This window comes from Pogona vitticeps, chromosome 3 (assembly GCF_051106095.1).
Source record: "Pogona vitticeps strain Pit_001003342236 chromosome 3, PviZW2.1, whole genome shotgun sequence".
Lineage (NCBI taxonomy): Eukaryota > Metazoa > Chordata > Lepidosauria > Squamata > Agamidae > Pogona > Pogona vitticeps.
In genome coordinates this window covers 231436305-231457936 of record NC_135785.1, presented here as the reverse complement: position 1 = coordinate 231457936, position 21632 = coordinate 231436305, and the positions used below count along the sequence as shown (strand labels likewise).

The 21632-nt window shown below is 38.9% G+C and overlaps 1 protein-coding gene and 1 long non-coding RNA gene across 5 annotated transcripts in view; one reads left to right on the top strand and one right to left on the bottom strand.

The window, feature by feature from the left end:
- Nucleotides 1–151: 151 nt before the first annotated feature.
- Nucleotides 152–18212, top strand: CD200R1 (CD200 receptor 1). Of its 4 annotated transcripts, none has more exons than XM_078389945.1 (7): nucleotides 152–2982; nucleotides 6494–6601; nucleotides 8533–8965; nucleotides 10360–10608; nucleotides 14910–15030; nucleotides 16607–16667; nucleotides 17867–18212. In XM_078389945.1, the coding sequence occupies exons 1-7, from the start codon at nucleotides 2971–2973 to the stop codon at nucleotides 17948–17950; spliced, it is 1068 nt and encodes a 355-aa protein (XP_078246071.1). In that variant the 5' UTR covers nucleotides 152–2970; the 3' UTR covers nucleotides 17951–18212. The 4 variants fall into 4 exon arrangements, with proteins under 4 accessions (XP_078246071.1, XP_020640666.3, XP_078246069.1 ...); XM_020785007.3 differs by having other exon boundaries at nucleotides 152–3086; nucleotides 8663–8965; XM_078389943.1 differs by lacking the exon at nucleotides 152–2982 and adding an exon at nucleotides 3095–4916.
- The window catches only part of LOC144588020 (uncharacterized), a 70659-nt gene continuing 64503 nt past the window's right edge, over nucleotides 15477–21632 (bottom strand). Inside the window, exon 2 of the long non-coding RNA XR_013543322.1 lies at nucleotides 15477–20877. This is a non-coding gene — a long non-coding RNA (uncharacterized LOC144588020). The remainder of the gene's footprint in view (nucleotides 20878–21632) is intronic.

Below are 21632 nucleotides of genomic sequence, written 5' to 3'. Positions count from 1 at the left end.
AGATTTAGAGCTGGTTTTCTGCTGCTCAGCAAAAAAGAAATTATCTGTATCCCAACTTTGCTGGTTACAGCCTAGCATATTCACTTTCCTACTTTTTCATGCACAACAGATAACTTTGGTGGCTCTTCATGAAAGCCAGCAGATAGTGGGGTGGTGGCGGTTTCAGGGTGTTGACACCTGCCATTCTGGGAAAGTGTGCATGAGAGCTTTTTAAGTCACTAAGCATACACATATCTGAGATAATTTTATATTTTAGTTAATTAATTAATTAAGCAGTCTTGTAAGTTTGTTACACTCATTACTTTTCAGCTTGCCCAAGGATCAATCAGCTGCACTTGGACGGGGAATGTAATGGGATTATTTGCACACACTGAATTTTTTATGTTATGTGTGTCACAGTGAAGAAAAAGACTTTTTCTTTAAGTGATGTAAGGGCTAGGTGTGTATGAGAGGCAGAGAAAAAAGGAAGCCTCTGTTTGCAAACATGGTTAAGCTGAGAGGAAAAGAAATGTGAAACTGTCTGTGAGTATCAGTGAGGAAGAGAAAAGGAGATACTAAGAGTGATGCTGGCTTTGCCTACCTGTCATTACCTCTGGTCATATCTACCCTTGGTATGCAGTCATGAGGGGGAAAATATTTAGTGTTCTTGAGTTAGAGAGTCTGATCCACTCTTTTCTTGTGCTCATCTTGCGTCCTTCAGCAAAACTCTTCATTGGTTGCCTTCTATAAGACAGATGTTGCAACAACCACGTGTGTCCTATTCTGCAGTTGCCAGTGTCCAACTCACCAGGAAGCATACCAGCCAGGGTTGTAATCTTTGAAGAGTGACCAGCAAGGAAAACCTAAACAGCTAGACTGGACTGGTATACAACAGAGGCAGAAGTAAGGAGTTCAGTAGTGCTGGGGAAAGAATGGTCAGAGTACAAGCCAGAACTGTAAATCACAGTTCTACTGGGATATCAGTTTGAGCATACAGTAGAGTTGCAAACAGAGCAATCAAGGAATTGTTAAGGTCAGAATACCAGGAGATCAGTCAAGGTAAAAACCGACAAGACAAGATCACAGAAGAAGAGTGGGAGAAAGACATATATAACCTCAATAGTAACAGGGATGTCTGGGGTGCTTTTCACAATCTTTTCCATAGTAGCACACCCTAAATCATTTATTTATTTATTTATTTATTTATTTATTTATTTATTTATTTATTTATTTATTTATTTATTTATTTATTTATTTATTCATTCATTCATTCATTCATTCATTCATTCATTCATTCATTCATTCATTCATTCATTCTATTTATATCCCGCCTATCTGGTCAATATGACCACTCTAGAGGGCTATGAAGCAATAAGTGGCAACTGATCCTATCATAATTATGATAGTGAGTACCAGTACACCTGAACAATACATCCTGACAACAATAAACAGGTGCTGGTGTTGTGAGGATCCAAAACATGAACTCTGCCCAAACTTGGGTGTTTATTTGGGAAGTTTGTTATGCCCATTTTGACAGAGGACATAGTGATGTACAATGTCACTCTTTTTCCTTGATCATCAACTTGGTCACATGCTATGCAACTGCTGACCTACTGCCTAGCTTCCCTTACAAGTAGTGTGGAGCCCATAAGTATTGCTGGATAACAAGATGGACCACAGCTGAAGAATCTGTCCCAAGGACTGGTGGTTGATTGATAAACCCCCAGTTTTCAAGATACCTATCTCTCTAGTGCTGGGTAGGTGGGGCTCATCAGCCTGGGAAAGCAGCCCATCTAGGAGAAGGAAAACTTTGACTTCAAACCTCCACTGCCTTGTGGGTATATCCACTGATGGAAAAGGCTTCAGGAGTTAACCTCGATGCAAAATCCGGAGCTGGAGCCCTGGAGGCAATTCATGTCATTCTGGCAACTCCTGCAACGTCTCTGGAACCAGTTGTGTTGGCTCTTGCCTCTCCATTGGACTATTTCAGTGATGTGGAGAGGGGGGATTTGCTGCTTAGGTAACAGCCTATCCTCCATATTATTTTACCTGGGCTTCATGCTCTGGAGAGGACACTCCAGCTTCGCATACAGCATCAAAGCAAAATCAGAGAACTGGACAGGGGACAGATTGTACAGTGGTGACTTGCTTAACGATTGCCCCGCATTACAACGAATCCACTTTACGGTGATCTTTTTGCCTTTACGGCGATCTTTTTGCAATTCTAGACTTCCTGGAAAAATGCTGTTCTGTTTACTGTAAAAAGAAACTGTGGTTGCTACATAATTTTGAGTCATTTTATTGGGAATTTTCTAATTGCGCAAAGCTCTTTTCCTTTGTGTAAACAAGTTCTAAATGTTGCAGACCTACTAAAAATAATTTGAATTGAACTAACACTCTTCTAATGTCTATAATAATCCTTCCCTTTCTTTTGTCAGAGTATCACCCTTAAGCACTGATCAGCTCTGTCAGCCATAGCAGTGTGAAACCCAGTATTACCCAAATGTGCTCTTTCTACATACAAGAGATACACATAAAAGAAGTACAAACAATGGAAGGGGCTAGAATCATTTTCATGCTACAGTTTGCCTTTTCTTCTCTGCCAAACGCTTATCATTATATGTTAAGTGTCATTTCCTGAAATAAATTCTTCTTTGACATGGAGCCCAGACACAGATGGATCAACCTTTTTTGAATTTTTTATTATTTTCAGTCAGCGCTTATCTGGCAAAGACAGCAATTTTGTTCAGAGAACCAATGAGAAAAGTGACTTCATCTGTTTCCTCAGTGATCATTTTTGACTCTAAGCACACAGGAAGTCCTGAACAGTGATGAAGTAGAAGGAAGAAGCACCCGAACCTACAGGAGCTTATCAGTGAAGAACATACAGAGTTGCTACAGAAATGGATTGATGTGGGAAGAGATGACAGCTCGAAGGAAACCATTGTACAAAAAGGTGCCCACTGTAATGGAGGCCAGGTGTAAAACAGAATGGATGCAGTGGTGAGAAGACTGAGCTATGAAACCCAAACTTGTTATTTATTTTATTATGATGTATTGGGGTGCATTTGCCCTGATTGCTACCACAGTGGCCATGGCAACAATGGGTAAGTCCAAATTTCCATGGAAGAGATCGTTTCTTTCACCCACATGAAAGGGCATCTTGCAAAGCATTTGGGGAGTAAGGCAGTAAGGAGCTCATCCTCACAATCTGCCTGTAATATTTAAGACTACAGACTAAATGTTCATAATATGGCATATATTTGGTAAAGCAAGGATTTTTAAATTAAGAAAAAATTTAATAGTTGGGTGCAAGCCTGGCTCTAAATTCCATTCTTAGTAGAACATGATTTATTTAGCAGAATATGTGTCAGAGTTTAATTATGCATATTTTCAGAATATGTGTTCCAAATGTAAAACATAGGATTTGTAAGCTTGTAGAATTTTTGACTAAATTTTTCCAATGGTAAAAAGGTAAGGGACACACAGGACATAGCAACTAGTAAATGCCAGGGATAAAGGCAGTTTTGTGGTCTGAGGAGGGGAGGCATTTTACCCTAACAAAGTGTCCCCCCTTCCTTACAAGGGCCACAGGATACTAGTAGCAGAATGGAATGAAGACCTGAAGGGTAAAGAGCTCTGTCTCTCTTCACTTAGAAAAGAACCAACCATGATGGTTTCTACCAAGCTTTTAAGGGACAAGCTTGTCTCCATACATATATAAAGTTAGAATCTCTTTTAGCTATGTTTCAGAAGCCTACATATTGTACCAAATTTAGTGCTGAACATCCTGTTTTTTTTTTGCTTGCCTCTGCTTCATCCAGTAGGTAGTTCTTAGAGATATAGGCCAGTTGGTTGGCATTTGGAAGGCTATTTTATGTAATCTAGGTAGTGAAGGAAAAATCATATGGTCTGGAATAACTGCTGGCAAAGCCAGCTGCACTAAGAGGTAAAGTGGAGTAGCCACGTTAAGTGATGGAGACATGGGATTGCAAAGACGTCATTAACTAGATGCTGGAGAGCAGAGATGAGGGTGCCGTGAAGACCTGTGAATGAGGCTGCTGCTATCAGGTGTTATGGAATATCCTGCCCTTTTACAAGATAGTTGATTTCTTCGATGAAGAGGTAGTGATCATCAGATCTTGTGCTGAACAGGGCAGAAGGAGAAGACACCTTCGTCCAAGGAAATCAGACATTGCTTTGTCTATGCACAATCAATAACTGATTCAGGCTGCAAAATGTCTTGGGCCAGTTTTGGAATTCTCAGGGACTTTTAATGTGTAGATTAATTGATTTCTTCGATGAAGAGGTAGTGATCATCAGATCTTCTCTCAAAAACACCATCGCTGTGCATGGACAACATTCCAGACCTCATTTCAAAGGGAAGTTATTGATTGTGCATAGACAAAGCAATGTCTGATTTCCTTGGACGAAGGTTTCTTTTCCTTCTGCCCTGTTCAGCACTATCTGTGGAGGTAGGCAGAATTAGATTCCTGTTGACCACTCTACACTGAAGAAGGTTCTGGCAAAATGTCATGGAAGGCTTACTGAGGCTGCAGTCACACCAGGGAAAGCTTGCCTTGTTCTAATGATACTTTTCATACCTTTGTTGTGCTAAAGAGTGATCATGTGGTATATATACCAATGTGTTTTAACATTACCAGTTCATGTCTCAATGTGTTTTAACCTTACCAGTTCATTTCCTCCTATTTAAATCATTATGTCTGGCTGCACTGTGGTACCAATTTATTTTCTTTCTTGGTTTCTGGGGCACTGTAGCCCCTTACTTTAATTTTTTAAAAAATTAATACATTGATATGTTGGGTAGGGCTTCCTGTTTGGTAAAATTTTCTCTGTTGTGCTTGAGTGTCAGGAACAACTGCATTGCACTCGGTGGATCCAACACCCCCATCCAGGACCATGTCACTTGCCAGATGGTAGGTGGAGTGATGCAACACCTATCAATGCCCTGGCATACCTGGTCTTTGATATAAGTTCACCTTCATATTGATATACTGGCCACAAATAATAATAATAATAATAATAATAATAATAATAATAATAATAATAATAATAATAATCATCATCATCATCATCATCATCATCATCATCATCATCATCATCATCATCATCATCATCATATTATTATTATTATTATTATTATTATTATTATTATTATTATTATTATTATATTAATAATAATATTAATATAATAATAATCATAATCATCATCATAATCATCATCATCATCATCATCATATTATTATTATTATTATTATTATTATTATTATTATTATTATTATTATTATTATTATTATTATTATTATTATTATTATTATTATTATTATTATTATTAATTATAGCAGGGCAGCCACATGGCAGTAATGGCAGTTGTCTTCCCCTGTGATTTGGCTTCAGAAAAGAAGGGTTGTGCACACATGTCATACCACTAAGGAATATATCAAAACACAATTGGAGCAAAATAATAGAAGTTTGCTGGCAAGGGGGAAATCAACCACAGTTACACTGCTGGCCTGGTAAATGATTCAATAATGGTCGTGCATCTTGTGACCAGAAATTTCTCCAACTATCTAACAGGGGTATAATTAGGGATTATTTGCCTCATTTGATTATGTCCTGAGATAGGTATTATTTTTATGGTTCTCCAACTTTTGTTGAACTGGTGAGCCAGTTGTGCGGAACTAGAAAAATGCTGAAAAGTGAGATTGAACTGTAGTACTAACATTTGCTCAGACGTTCATAAATCCCCTCGGGGCAGGGCAGGGAAATTAGTCAGTAGAATCCATGACTATATCCATGTGAATAAGCCTACAGTTCTGTGAGTAGGGCTTCTGGTCATGGCTCCAGGCTGACTTTAGCCTTCCATCTGTCTATCAGACTTGCTAATTACTACACATCCCACGCAGACTCATGTAATGAAAGACATGTGGCTCTTCTTTGCTTCTGAATGAAAAGCTAGGGGGAAGGAAACTGGAAGCAGAGAAGCAAGGGAAGGGATGTATAACCCTCTCTACACCTACCAGATTCCTCCCACAGTTCCCCTTCCAAAGTGATTTGTCACCTGCGTGGGTTTCAAATGTAGATTTGGTTTCATTATACGCTTCCCCCATACATACATATCACTTTTTCTCTGCTACAAATGACTCACCAGTTGGCTTTTTCAACTGACAGACTGCCACTACAGTATTTAAGTCGGCTTGTAGTAGGTAGCTTACACCTTATTACTTTTAGAACCAGTGGTTTGGGGGTCAGTCACTTGTTTTCTTATTTACCTATTTATTGTATTTATTTCAAAGGAATTCTGGGAGGCATATACATAATTGTTCTTTACCACTCTTGTTGTTCCTCACAACAACAAAAATTTCTTTAATACATCTGGAGCAGAATAAGTGTAAAGATTAATCTCTAAAACTTAATTCAAGTTCTTGTAGAATTGACATGAATTTTTCTGGTTGGTTCTAATTTTATGATTTTATTTTATGATTTTTCTTAGGGTCATCTCTGGAGAAAAAGGCCATTTACAATAACTCTACACAACATTATTTCAATATTTCTCCCAGAGCAACAACGGAAAGCAAGCTTACATCTCAGTCAGCAGAAGGTAATTCTGCACACCTGTGTGTATTAATATTGCAGAACAGAAAAAAAATGCTTTATGTGAGCCCAAGAGAGGCCTTTCTTTCAGTCCCAATTTCCTCAAAGGCATACTTGGTGTAGACATGGGAGGGGGCCTTTTGATGGTTGTCCCACATTTTGGGACTCCTTTCCAGGGGAGACCAGGCGGGCCCCTTACCTGCTGTTCTTCCACTGCTGTTCTTTTCAATCAGGCTTCTAATATTCAGTATAAACTTCTGTTGAGGAAGGGATTTTAAGTAGGAACTCGCCCTTTTAATCTTTGTTAATGCATTTTTAGTTGTTTTAAAAGGATTTTATTTAGTACCTTTTACTTATATGTTTAATTGTTTTTCAGGATTGTTTTAATATTTTTAATTGTTTTAATGTTTGTGTTTTCAAGATCATTTATTAAAATGTCTTAGTTCCCTCTACAGAAAGAAAGGCAGGATAGAAATGGAAGGCAAACAAGCAGGCTGGAAAAGCCCAAGAGGAAATTATAGTTACCATATATAAACTGGGTTTTTTTTTAGATTAAAAGTTTTATATTATGTGTACAGTTTCTAGAAAACATCTTGTACCATGAAGTCAGAGAAGAAGAACTAATAGAAATTAGTAAGGTTCTACCCTTTCTCCACTAATATTGGAGAAAGTAGATCTGCCTGTCGCCTGAGATCAGTTTCAGAGGCCCTTCTGTAGGTATCCTTCCCTACAGAAGCAGAGTCAGTCTTACTGTTTTTTCTGCGTGAGGTGGCTGAGTGGTGGGCAACAGCAGCGAAATATTAGGGAACAGAGTTGTGGATCCCATGCGTCATGTCCTGTACCCCCTAGTTAGTTATGGAACATCTTTGTTGAGACTATCTTATAATGTTGATTTTACTGCCCTTTAGACAGAGATCATGACAAATGTGTCCTTCTGGGCATCAGATGACTGCTGCATGATGGCTGCTTCTTGAGTTATATTTAGAGGCATTTTGCTGGTCGTGGATGTCATTTAGTGTTTCAATGCTGTAAAAGCAAAAATGGGCTGTTAAGCAGAAGGTCTGCCTATAAATGTTTAAAGCAGACAAAGTTAAATGCAAACATTCAGGCTAGTTTCTGTTCATCTGTCTCCATGTGCTGACTTGCATTTTGTGAGCTAACCAGGTTTTTTCTGCTTCCAGCAACATGAAGATGAATAACAGTGTAATTCTAGTATTTGTAGTTAAACTGAGGGTGCGATTACTTTGGCCATTTATCCGGCAATTTACTACAGATAAGTCTCAGATGAATTCAAAATAAAACCCTACAACTACACAATGAGTTCAATGCAGAACTCATTGGGGACTCGTTTTTAATTTATTCAGCTAGCAGGGGCAGTTTAAATTTCCTCCAATTGAGTTGACTTTTGTCTGCTTTCTTGCCCAGTGTGATCGCCTGATCCAAAAGCAAAGGAGCATTTGCGGGGTGGATATAGGTGTTAGTTCCCCTCAAATGAGTGCCTGTTCTCTGCAAACAAGTGTGGGTTGTTTTGTTTTTAAAAAGGCTTTAAAGGTAGGGCTAGACTACTACTGAAGTGCTAGGCCATTTCAGGAAAAATAAATAATTTTTTTTCCAATGAGTTGGGAAATTCTAATTAGCACTTTGTCAAAGGCAGTTTGTGCTCTGCAAACACAGCACTCTGCTCCTGCTGAGTCCTGCATATTGTTTGATGTCTGGATGGCTATAGTGATTTCACCCACGAAAACCAAATTTGAAAAAAAATGTGGATCATAGTGGATTCAAGCGTATTTTCCTCATGGTGTAGTTACACCATTAGGCATAACTGTAATATTATGAGGTAAATGTTAAAAATAATTTTGTCTGATGCAAATGTCAGTGTGATGGCAGTCTTTTGTAATCATATCTTGCTATTGCATACAAAATAATCTATTTTGTCAGTATGTTTTTTATTTTTGGAACATACAAGGCTCAGACATTGCTATATTAGAAAATAAACCCACTTGGCCTGAAAATCATCTCCCATCTTCATCTACAAGACTTGATGGCATTCCTTCCTCTGTTGTTCCAGTTCAGTTAACTAAGTCTGCAGTGGTTAGTACTCCTGCTGTCCTAGACTGTCCTCAACACAGCTATGTATTAGCAGTATGGAGGATATATTTAAAGAATGGAACAAGTTGCTACATATCGTACAAAAGAGAGACAAATTCAACAGAAAGAAACTGCAGTAAGAACATGAATTGGGTCTCCAGACCAGACCAGATATCTGCTCTTCGTCTAAAGTCGCCAGAGTTTTCCAGTGAAGGAATATACATGTGTTCTATTGCCTATGCTAGGGGAACTTTCATCTATAAATACAATCTAACTGTATTAGGTAAGAAACTTCATCTGCTCTTCCATATCTATCTGAGATTGTTAATTCTATTACTGTTTCAAGCTATTCACTGCAAATATTTTACCTATCACTTTTCAGGTACAGTGAGGTTTTGACTTGAGAACTTAATCCGTATTGGAAGGCAGTTCTCAAGTCAAAAAGTTCTCAGGTCAAATCTGCATTTCCCATGGGAATGCATTGAAAACCATTTCATCCGTATCTGCTCTTTTCCGTCCATAGAAACTAATGGGAAGATGCTATTCTGCCTTCGACCACTAGAGGGGGATATTTTGTTTCTTTTTTTCTTAGGTCAAGAAAGGTTCAGGGAAGGCAGGGAAAATACAGTCCAGGCAGTACAGTACCAGGCAGTCCGAAGACTGTCTCCCAATCCACTCTCTAAATGCTGGGAGGAGTGAGGAAGCAGACAGGTACCCTTTTCACTGGCCAACAGTTAACTGAAAGTTCAAATTTTGCACTTTCCCTGCCTCCCACGTGGTTTTTTCAGTTCTTAACTCAAATCTAAGTATGTAAGTCAAGTCAATATTCTCCTATGAGAGTGGTTCTTAAGTCAAAATGTTCTTAACTCAAGCCGTTCTTAAGTCAAGACCCCACTGTACTAGCAACCTCTCGAAGTAGCTTGCAGTTAACAATTTCTTAAAACTGTACAATAACAACCCTATGTATAAAACCCAGGTAAAAGGAAACCATTATAGGAACATCATAGTCCAGCCTTCTCTTCACACAGCAGCCTTGCTAGAAGCCTATGGGAAGTCCAGGAACAGGACATGAGAACAAAGGTTCACTTGTGCCCAGCAGGTGATAAACAGAGGTGTTTGAGCATATGCATTTTCCTGCCCTGTTAAAAGTCTTCTCACTTCCTCTTGACACTTGCTCAACAGTAATGAAGATGATTTTATAGATTCAAGAAGTGAGTCAGAAAGGCAGGATTATGTACAATTTCAAAAGAGGTTCAGGAACCAGGAAAGATAAAAGAAGGCACTTTTCCACACAGCACATTATTAATCTGTAGAACTGCTTTTACCCAAGATGTAGTGATGGCTGGTAACTTGGCTAGGTTTACAATGGGCATAGATATATTCATGAAAGTGATGGACATTGTGGCCACCAGTCAGAATGGCCATACATCACTTCCAGTGCTATTTGCTGGGAATAAAAGATGGAGGGGTGGAACTGTACTCATGTACTATTGATAGGTTTCTCAGAGACAACTGGTTGGCCTCTAGCTCTATTTACTTATTCTTAAAGTGTATGATCTTCACACATGATGAAGGGATTTTGCTAGTCTTCCCCCGTTCACGGTTGCTTTCAACAGCCATCTCACCACATTTCTTTAATTCAGCTCACAGTTTTCCCCATTTGATTTGTTCTTTCAGCACCTCCTGAAGTCTCTTTGACTCATACCATCAATGGAACTGCTGTGTGTAAAGCAGCTGCAGGAAAACCAGCAGCACAGATCTCATGGGCCCAACGAGGAGATTATGACACTATGAAGGAAACTCTGCATAATGGCACAGAGACAGTCACCAGTATATATAATACCACCAACACTAATGAAGATGAAGTTGTTTGTATCATCTCTCACCCTGCTTGGAAAGATGCCCGCATCTTAAATATCTCATTAGGTAATACAGATTGGATACTTCCCCCCCCCAGTACAACTGAAAGCCCATCTACACTGAGCACTTGTGCAGTTTTCCATGTATCCATGGTACCAGGACTATGTCCTGGTGTCCATATAATGGACTACTGAAACTAGTCTCCCTAGGCTTAAATATAGATAACACCTTTGCTTTCTTTTTTTCCTTCCATTGCCAGATGGTAGGGTACGTTGATTCTAGTACTGCATTTTCCATGCTGATCTGCCTGCTTTATATGGGTTTGTGTCCCTGATGGTGTTTTATCAAATGGCCATTTTTTTTCTGTTGGCAAATCTCTACTTCTCCGTGCCCCATGGATAGATAAAACAAGGACAAGGAGCTGTAACTAGTCATTTCGACATCAAGGGCGAATGGCACTGTCTTCTACCCATTCTGTCATGAGGCATGGGTATGAGTTCCTCCATGAAAAAAGAGGAAGAAAATACGGTGTGTTCCAACCCCCATGATAACATGTATGCTTTCCCTCAAAAAGGAAAGTAAGTAACACTGGCCATTTATTTTCCTAACAATTCCTAATAGATTATTTACCTGTAGATTCTGGAGTCCTCTAAGTGTTCATGTCCTTGGGTAAGGACCCAATTGCTGTGCAAAAGCTAGAGATCTGCAATGAGGGAAAGGAGGAGACAGAGAAGGAGGTGGGGAAATGGCGAAGAAAACTAGCAAAAGGGGAAGGCAATCTGTGTTGGAAGTAAGAGATCACAGAGCAATTCTAGTGTCTCCCAGTACATACAATAAAACATACCCTCCCCATGTGGGGGCACTAATATTGTAATAATGTATTAAAATCTGCAAAAAAGCAATCCAAAACAAACAACAACAAAACAAAAAACAAAAAACCCCAGAGTGATCCAGAAAAACCTCAGAAAGACCAAAGGCAACACCACTGTGTAGATAAGGCCTCTGAGGTACAGATCTTTTCATGCGGTCTTCCAAAAGGTTGCAAGTAACCTCTTCGATGCATACGTTCTGCTTATAGTTGAAGACTTGATATCTCTCTCAGGGTGTAATCACATGAGGCAAATGCTCCCAAGTTATACCCCTGTTAGATTGTTGTAGAAATTTACCATCACACGATGCACGACCATTATTGAATCGTTTCCTCAGCCAATGCTGTAACTCCAGTTTATTTCCCCCTCACTGGGAGGCTTCTCTTATTTTGTTCCAATGGCATTTCAATATATTCCTTACATGTGTACACAACCGTATTGATTTTCCCCCCGAAGCCAAGTCACCAGGGAAGATGGTCGCCACTACTGACACACAGCTGCCCTGCTTTATATATTGTATTTTCTTTTAATTTTCCGGCCAATATGTCAATACATAGGTCAACTTATGTAAATAGCCAGGTATGCCAGGGTATTGGTAGGTATTACATCACTCCACCTGCTGTCAGGCAAGCAACACAGCCTTGGATGGGGCTGCTGGGTCCATTGAGTGCAAGGCAGTTTTTCCAGACACACCACAATAGAGAAAATTCTACCAAACCGGAAGCCTTACCCAAGATATTGATGTATTGTTAATTTTTTTTAAAAATTAAACTAAGGGGCTGCAGTGCCCCAGAAAACAAGAGAGAAAATAAATTGGTACCACGGTGTGGCTGGCCATAATTATTCAAATAGGAGAAAATGAATCAGTAACATTAATACACATTGGAGCGTTTGTCCAGGTGACCACAATTCAATACAACAAGGGTATGAAAAGTATCATGACAACAGGAACATTTCCCTTGTGTGACGGCAGCCTCAGTCATTTGCAACTTATATTAAATTCAGTTTGATTCTATGCTGCTAGTTCTGCAGTAGGGTCTTTGTTCATGTGCCTTTGTTCCAAAGTCTACATTTTATGGGGGCCTGTTTCTGTTGTAATTTTTGTTTTGAATATACAGTATTACCTTGAGTGCATTTTTAGCATAATACCTGTAATTTTAAAAATATTTTTATTAATGATCCTCTTGTATGATGGGTTGGATGCAATTCAGTTTAGAAAAGTGGGGGCGGATATATAAATCGTTAACTAGATCCATACTGATTTTCCAATGGCTACAGAGCCATTCATTCTACTAGTGGCATATTCCAGGGGTTAATACATCTGGATTTGGTCATTTCATAACTGACTTACTATATTTCTGAAAAGAAGGAAAATCCCTTCAAAATATTATGAAAATTTCTTCTTCTGTGGGACAGTTCTTGAGTAATTTTTTTCAGTCAGAGGAAGCTTTGGGGGATTATTCTGGAACCATCTATAATGAAAATTTTAGGGTGTCCATATTGATTTTTCAAAGTTTCACAGGTAGGATATTGGATTATTACCAAGTACTGCTGATGGAGCTTTTCTAATGGACTGTGCACCCATTCCGTCATGAAAATAATTTCCATTTCATTGTCCTCAAGGAAAATACTGGGTTTAGAAGCAGCCTATAATAATGACTGAATGAAAATGCTGATTTATCAAGATGACACAGAAATTTGGCTAGGAGTTGAAACTAACCTCTTGGAGATCCACACCAGTCCTTTCCACTATTTCAGGCAGACAATATAAAATGAATTTAGTCATTAAGTGCTTTGAAAGTCACCTTGTTTCAGGTTAGATTGTTCCATAGATAGAGCCTGGAAGTAAGCTGTTCCAAATACGCGTAACAGCATTATTTGTATTATATTTCCTTTAGGTAATGATATTACTATTATTGTTACTCTTTTTAAAAAGGCATGGTTTTTTAAAAGCAAGAGGATGCTCATTTGATGGAACAAGTAAATATTACTTGTTACTTGAAATATGTTATTTGGATGGCTATGTAGCCATTTTTGTGAATATATATATTTTTCCAAGTAATTAAAAAGTAAAATATCACCAACAATAAAACAAACATTTTGCAACCCCTTTAGGACTAACATGTTTATTTCTGTGTGAACTCTCATGGGGACAATACACTGAAGAAGTTCAATGTTCACATGGAAATAATTTGTTAGCCTTAAAGTATTGAACAAATATAGGTTGCTGAAGCAAACAAGTATGGTTACTTCTCTGAAAACTGCAAAAAAGAGAGAAACCTTAATAATGTGTTACTACTAAAAGAGCAATTTTTTAAAAAAAAAATGGTAACAACTTTATAAATGTGATAAGAAATTCCAGTACAGTGTAACACAATAAATTTTGCATGCTGTTCCATCCTATGTCATCCTTTTGTCTGAAGATGCCTGGAATTAAACATGCATCCTGCTTGGAAAGCATATGTTCTGCGACAGAGCTGTGGCTCCTGTCCAAGATAAGGCCATTTCTCCTGACTGTAAATGATCTTTTTTATGTTGTGGCTGTCTGCTGAATTTATTATAGTTTTATTCATTTGTGTTTTAACTGATTGCCTAATTGCAAAGGAAGTGAATTTTGCTACTACTACTACTAATAATAATGTACGGACAAGTCTATTCTGATTTATGGTGAGTCCTTTTCAGGGTTTTTCAGGCAGAGAATACTACGTATTTCCTTCTTCTGGGAGTGCCCTGCAACTGTGCAGCTTGCTCAAGGCCACACAGGCTGGCTCTATTCATAAGAGGCACAGTAGGGAATTGAATTTCCAGCCTCTGGCTCCATAGCCAGATATCAAAACCATTATGAATAGCCTGACTGTATTTGTAGTGCTTTCAAAATTATCACAATATTGTTGTAGGTTTTTTGGGCTGTTTGGCCGTGTTCTGGAGGTCTTTGTTCCTAACGTTTCGCCAGTCTCTGTGGCCGTCATCTTCAGAGGACAGGAATTGAGAACACAGACAGAGTTATAGCTCCTGTCCTCTGAAGATGCCAGCCACACAGACTGGCAAAAACGTTAGGAAGAACAACCTCCAGAACGTGGCCAAACAGCCCGAAAAACCTACAACTATCAGATGCCATCCGTGAAAGCCTTTGATAATACGTTATTCTCTCACATGTCATGTCATTTGTGGTTTATAAATAAAAGGTTCAAGATAAGTACATATAGGATTAGCTAGCTGAATAGCTCAGTGAGTTAGGTGTGGGAGTTCAGTTCCCCATTGTGCATCCCAGGGACAAGAGCCAGCCTGTGTAACCTTGGGCAATGCAGTCCCAGAGCACCCCAGTAGAAGGAAACGGCAAATCACTTCTCAATATTCTATACCTAGGAAACCCTAGAGAGGGTTGCCGTAAATCGGAATTAACTTGACAGCACGTAATAATCATTATTGAGAACAGGTTTACAGCCTAAAGCTAAAATCTTTCCTAACTGGTGTTTTTTATATGTTGTAAATCTTCAGGCAGATATAATGAAAGAAGGAAAGATGCTACAATGAAAATTCTCTATAGTAGCCTCGCTGGTCTCTTGGGAATCCTTGTGCTTTCACTTTTCATCTATGCCTGGAGATTCTTCTATGGAAGGTATGTTTCACATATGTTCCTACCTTCGGAAATTGTGGTGGTGGTGGGACAGGACCTAGTCCTACTAAAGAGTCATCTGGTAAGGAATCAATAGTAGATAATGCAACAATCTGTGAGTAATTAGGAAAGAACACTGTGATTACTTTGAATCAGCAAGGGATACTCAAAAGTGAGAAGTGTTAGATCAATCTTGTCTCTTTTTCTGATAGAAATACAAGCTTGATAGATTGGAATATGTGAATATGTAGCATATCATGATTTCAATATGGCTTTTGACAATATTCCCCATGATATTATTATGGACAAGCTTTTAATAGTAACATTTGGTAAAATGTGGACTAGATCAGTGGTTCTTAACCTGGGCGATAATGCGCCCCAGGGGGCGATTTCATTTTTCAGGGGGGCGGTAGAATGAAAAGGGGCGGCGTGGGGGCGCTGGAGCAGAAGGGTGGCGGTAGGGGGCGTTGGAGCAAGCCAAACCTGTGAAGATGGATGCAGCCTTTTTACAATGTGCATGAATATATATTTTCCTCCTATCTTAATTTAGTTTCAGAGTTTTCGTCTTGAAATTTTTAGTTCCTGCATTTTATGCCCTTTTTATATTTCTTTTTGAGTCTTAAAATTCGCTTGCAACTAAATCATTAAATGTTACTTTTTGGGGGCATTTCATTTTCTTGGAATTGAATTTTGTTTTCAGGGGTCATTGGATTTAAATGTCTTAAATAAATAAACAAACAAAAAATAAATAAATAAGATATAATAAGAAATAAGAGGGGGGCGATGATAACTTCCTCAATGGCTCAAGGGGGCGTTTCTTTCAAAAAGGTTAAGAACCACTGGACTAGATGATGCCACAGTAAAGTAAATTTCTAGATGATTGATGGGTACCCCAAAGAGTTCCAACTGATGCTTCCTTGTTATCCTGGAGAAAAGTGGTAGATGCAGACTTCTGTCCTGGGTTTAACACTGTACAACATCTTCATAAATGACTTGGATGAAGGAATAGAGGGAATGTTCCTCAAATTTGCCACGGAATGCCACTGAACTGGGAGGTGTAGCCAGAAGATAAAATCAGAATTCAACACAACATGTTGGAGAAATGGGAACAACAACAAAAAATGAATTTCATGAGGAATAAATGTAAAGTAACACATATGGGCAGGAGAAAACCAGATGCACAAATATAGGATGGGTGACAGCAGGCTTCGCAGTAGTATGTGCAAAAGTGAATTAAAGGTCCACAATATATGGGTCTATTACTGCACAAAGCAAAAACAAATTAAAATCATTGTCTAGCAGTGGTAAAACTGCTACTGAGACTAGTTGTTTGTACATTTGTATGAAGGGAGCAACTTATTATTCATATTGGGAGTGGAACCTATGTATTCTACTTTCTTAGGATTGCACGGTAAGATTGGAAAGGATGCTTCCATGACTAATTTGGTGTGGTACCATACTGGATGTGAAATTGTGCTGCAGTCTTAAATTTGACATTTTAGTCTAAACTCATTTTGTACAACATCTCTCTAGAAGACAGAATCTGATTGTATTCCTTTCCCTTCTCTACTTATACCAGACAAACAGACCCCACCATAATGAAAAGCCCTGAAACAATTTCTGCAAGACAGAGCATCCAGGTAAGACCAAGGAAATAATGAAGGGATCTGCTCTCAAAACAGCACATGGGTACTGTGGTCTTGGGAGATTTTAACATTCATACCAAGAATATACTTTCAGGAGCAGCTCAGGACTTTATGTCCTCCATGAGAACTATGGGGCTGACCCGAATGACATCTGGATCCACCCACTAAGCAGGACATGTTCTGGACCTCATTATCTGTGTTGGATGGGGTGGGGAATGATCTGGTTGCAGAGGTGCTTTCAATAGCTCTATTGTCAAAGGAAGATAATTTTCCTTTCCAGTTGCCCATGATTATCAATGTATCCTGTTGTGGTGTGAAGACAAGCAGGGTATTCCCCTTCTTTTTCCCACTCAGCCCATAAGCTATATTTCGTTTTCTCTTTGTCATTCTAAATTGCCAAGACGCTAAGCACTCCCAGTCCTCATGTGGCAGTTTGAGTTGCCCTTCTCCTTTAAACTTATATATGTTTTTGGCTAAAGTCCTAGAAGACCTTACTGTATGAGTTTGCTTTTAGGAGCAGTGCTAAGTAGGTTTGTTCCCCTCTTTTGATGGAGGTGGGGTGAGAGGTTATTATTCTTTTTTTCTACTTCATTTTATCTTTCATAACACTGCTTACATTTTCAAAAACGGATATAAAAGCTACCCATATTAGATTCTGATTTGACATGCTTCCACAGTATAACAACAGTGTAAAATAAAAGCAGACTTCCCACATATTTGTGCCAAAGGTAAGCTGAAGTACTCATCCAAGTGTATATTTGAATGAACAAGCTTTATTGCTTAAAACCACAGATAGTCACAATATATCGAGAACAATCAAGTGTGTATCATGAAATAGAAGAGATAGGTTGGTAGACAATCCCTGTCCTTCTGCAAGCAGGCGAAGACCTTTCTCTTCAGGCAAGCTTTCTCTCAGTGACTGGCTGCCTGAGTGGGATTTTTGAATGGATTGTTGTGCCTTATTGCTTTGAATGTGTTGTTGGTGTTGCTTTTGTTTACTGTTTTTTTTAGTGTGCATTTGTTTGATACTTTTAAGTATTTGTATACTTACTGTTCGTAGCTTTAAAGATAGTCTTTTATTGATGTCAGCCACCTTGAGTCCTTTTTAAGGAGAAAAGCAGGGTAAAAACAAACAAACAAACAAATATTAGGGAGAAAGGAGCTTGCTCAGAGGATGTGGCTTTGTTTTCTAGGACAATGAGTTGGAGCCATATGCTACCTTTGTGCAAGTGGAAAACATGATCTATGACAAAACTGGTGACTTCGTACAGGCTTGAAGACTTCCCAACAGGATGTTCATGTTCACCACCAAACTATGTGAGGATATGTGAAAGAACAACACATAACTACGGCAAAGAAAACCAAGTGTTTTTTGTAAAATCAACTTTCATGTTGAGCATTAATACTTTTGAGTTTCGGTATTCATGCCATGTGCTCAGTAATGCAACTGTTGTCTCCGATAATGTTCCATATCCACACTTGTTGGCTGAAAAGCCAGAGGCAATTCTTTATATTAAAAAAAAGGATGCAGAATGATAAGGAATTTTGTGGTTTTCTCCAAAGATCATGGGATTTTCCCAAGGATTCACTTGGCCTTAAATATTTTGTTCTTGCTTTGCCTTTGGAAAAGTCTACATATATAGCATTTTCCTACCCCACCATTTTGACAGCTATCAGAACAGTTATTGCCAGTGCGACTATGATTATGCTTACTTTAAGCTGAGTGCTCATAAGTTAGTAGAGAATTCAATCAATACTGAGAAGGTCTTTCAGACCACAACAGTCTACAAGCAAACCATGCAAGAAATGGAAGTGTTATTTACCGGACTGCTGGCTATATTGTTAGTATTTCAAAAAAGGGTTTTACAGTATACAAGAACTAATTTGTTACTAATATGACATGCAAATATAACAATAGATATTGGACTGTAACCTGCAGAAAATTAGATTTTGTATTAAGTATTCTAGATTTTGCTTAACATGTCCAGGAGGTTAATACAGAGAGAACAAAATTAAGTTGTTAGTTGAGTGACTATGCAATAGAGACCTGGATTCAAAACACTCTTATCTACACGAACTGGCTAGATGACCTAGGCTCACAATCCTTCTCCCTTTCTCTCTCTCTTCCCCATTAACCTCTCTCACACACTGTTGTGAGATTGAAATGTTCAGGATGGAGACAATTTACTATTCTAAGCTGTATGAGAAAAGTTTGGAAATATTAAGAGAAAAGCACCGGTGGTAATCTATGACAAAATGGTTTGCAAACGACAATGGCCCAGTTTTTATTTAAAGCTCTTGATAAAAAAAATTGTCCCTTACAGATAGAGGAAACAATGGGGTTTCTAACACTTCCTCACCTACAGTACCTCTAAGGAAGGGGGCATTAAACCTAGCAAGTGTTCAGAGAGTAGTAGAAATGATGGTAGGGAGAGCCAAAGAATAGACAGTGGAGCTGCAGCCTTAATTTCAGCCACAGTCACCTCCAGCCAAGGAAATGGGGCCATTTGAGGTGGCAACAGACAGCTCCTCAGGAGATACATGGAGTGTTTGTGTGTCAGTCTATGGTTTCCTTTTATTTATTCCCTGAGTTGTGTATTTTACCTTGTCTCATGGTAGAACCAGCCCTCAAATAATCATATGAACAATAACACTACTTAAATATAAGCAGGGAATATATGGATCACGGCTGGCTTCACATTTGAGGTGACTCGGGTCAAAGTAACCTCTTATGGGGTGTGTGTGGCTTCTCTTTTGATGGACTGGGAGGTGCTGGCATGTGATAATCCAGCTGGTTGCTTGGAGTCATGTGCCAGAATAAACAAGCAAGCAAATGAGCAAACAAATATAGGGCCCAACAGCAATTATTAGCAGTGAGGCCCTATCAGGGTGCTGGGGCACAATCAGTTGTCTTGCTATGTCAGGTTGCTGATGCTGGCCCTGATATGAGTGTTAATTTTGACAAAAATTGATTCATAATGACCCCTAAATTGTCAAGAGCCACTAGGGGGCATTTTGACTTCATGTTCCATTGTATTGTGGGAGATTTTCCAGTTTTTCACAGATCAGTTGCAGAAACTTTTAGCCTTTATGATTCTCTTTTCCTTAGGGAACCCTCAGGAGAATATCTTGATCATATTCATCCTAGATAATATATATATTTAAAGTCATCCAGCAACCATCTTTACCATATATTTGGAACAATGTTTTTTATTATTATTATTTGTTCTGCTACATGGCTGTTTCCTGCAAACCTTTAGTGATCATAATTTTTGCCCTCAAACAGCACAATGTGGTATTCTGTATTCTGTATTGCTGATTGCTGCATGAACAATGAATCTTTCATCCAGTGCAGTTAGACTTAATGTGAGCAGTGGTAGTGATATTGCGAAGCATAGAAGGTGCAATCAGATGGTGGGAAATACACACCAGAAAGAGTTGCTTTGCAGGTAATGATCTCACTTGAAGTGACCCTTCTGTCTGCAAGGGAATTGCTCTGGCTGAGCCCTAGAAAGTGGAAGCTCTACAGCTCGAACAGAAAGGTCCAACTTGGACACAGATTGGGGTCAGCATAAGGCACAATTATCTGTATGTTGTATGTCTGCAGGAAAACAGACCACATCAGACCACTCTAAAATGTGATCTATCCCCCAGTGTAATCACACCCAAAGATACCATAAAAGCCAAATTATGAAAGAACTACAGGAGATAATGTAGTACAGTCATGTCAGGTTCAGTTGGGGAAGCTGAATCAGAGCTTGGATGGAATCTGGCTAGCCAGGCTGGCTGAGGATTCTGGGAATCACAGTCCATATAAGTAACCTTACCAAGAGACAGCATTCATTTTAGGGGTACCTCTAGTAAACATTCATTCCTTTGGCACCACTCATTAGAAATCAGTAATACTGCATGATACCAAGATGCCATTTTTATACATTAATTTGATATATTACTGTTTATACCTTACTGCTGAAATAAGAGTGTGCGAGAATCCAATCTGGGTCTCACATTACATGCAACCTGCTATGCAATGCCTCATAACCACAAAAACCACTATGCAACATGCCACACAATACTGTGTGACCCAGAGTGCACATTGAAACATGATTTATTTTTTCACACATTGGGGGAAATGAAGTAGAGAAATGCTGAACAGTTTTCATAAACTCACACAGGATGTCTGCAGCAAAGCCAGGACACCAATCTGGAAGGAGAATTTGAGAAGTTGTTAGCTGGAACAACTGTTTTTCTTTTTCGACATATAATTCTATTTAATAGCAAGTGCTCTTGCTCTTGTTAGAAAGTCAGAATATTGTTTTAAACATTACAAATGGGAAAGAACAGGAAAACGTGTGAGAGAGAGGAAGGGGGAGGGGGTCGGAGGGGGAGAGGGAGACTTAATTCTCCCTCCTGTTTGAAATGCATCCATACCTAAAATTCTCCCTTCACACTCAGTGTCTCTTTGAATGTGTGCAGAGCACTTTGGCTACCACTATCTCAGCCAGTACTCAGTTGATGCCGATTCCTCATCCTAGACCCCACACCTACAATCATCCATGCCAAGAAGTACGTTGTCCATTTCTTCTTTGCCCCGTATCCAGGACTTAATCAGTTCCAAGACTATGCCATTGCTCTTTCCTATCATCTTCTGTTATTTTCTGATTTATTGCCTCTGGGCATGAATGTTTTGTTTAGCAGGCAGCAGTGCTGCTCCACCCCACAAGTGCCCCCCGGCTCTTTGCCCTAACCATAGTCAACATATTCCTTGGTGCCAAATCATTTTAATTTTTAATTCCCTCAAATTTTACATGATAGAAAAGCTGGCTAGATTTAGAAATATACCTTCCTTCCTTCCTTCCTTCCTTCCTTCCTTCCTTCCTTCCTTCCTTCCTTCCTTCCTTTCTTCCTTTCTTTCTTTCTTTCTTTCTTTCTTTCTTTCTTTCTTTCTTTCTTTCTTTC

What these genes read in the sequence shown, in the direction of transcription:
- CD200R1 (XM_078389943.1), top strand. Translation starts at nt 4,797, where the DNA reads ATGTTGGGTAGGGCTTCCTGTTTGGTAAAATTTTCTCTGTTGTGCTTG. An exon ending in ATACAATCTAACTGTATTAG is followed by an intron (nt 8,966 to 10,359) that starts GTAAGAAACTTC and finishes TTGTTCTTTCAG; the next exon opens with CACCTCCTGAAGTCTCTTTG. An exon ending in TGGAGATTCTTCTATGGAAG is followed by an intron (nt 15,031 to 16,606) that starts GTATGTTTCACA and finishes TACTTATACCAG; the next exon opens with ACAAACAGACCCCACCATAA.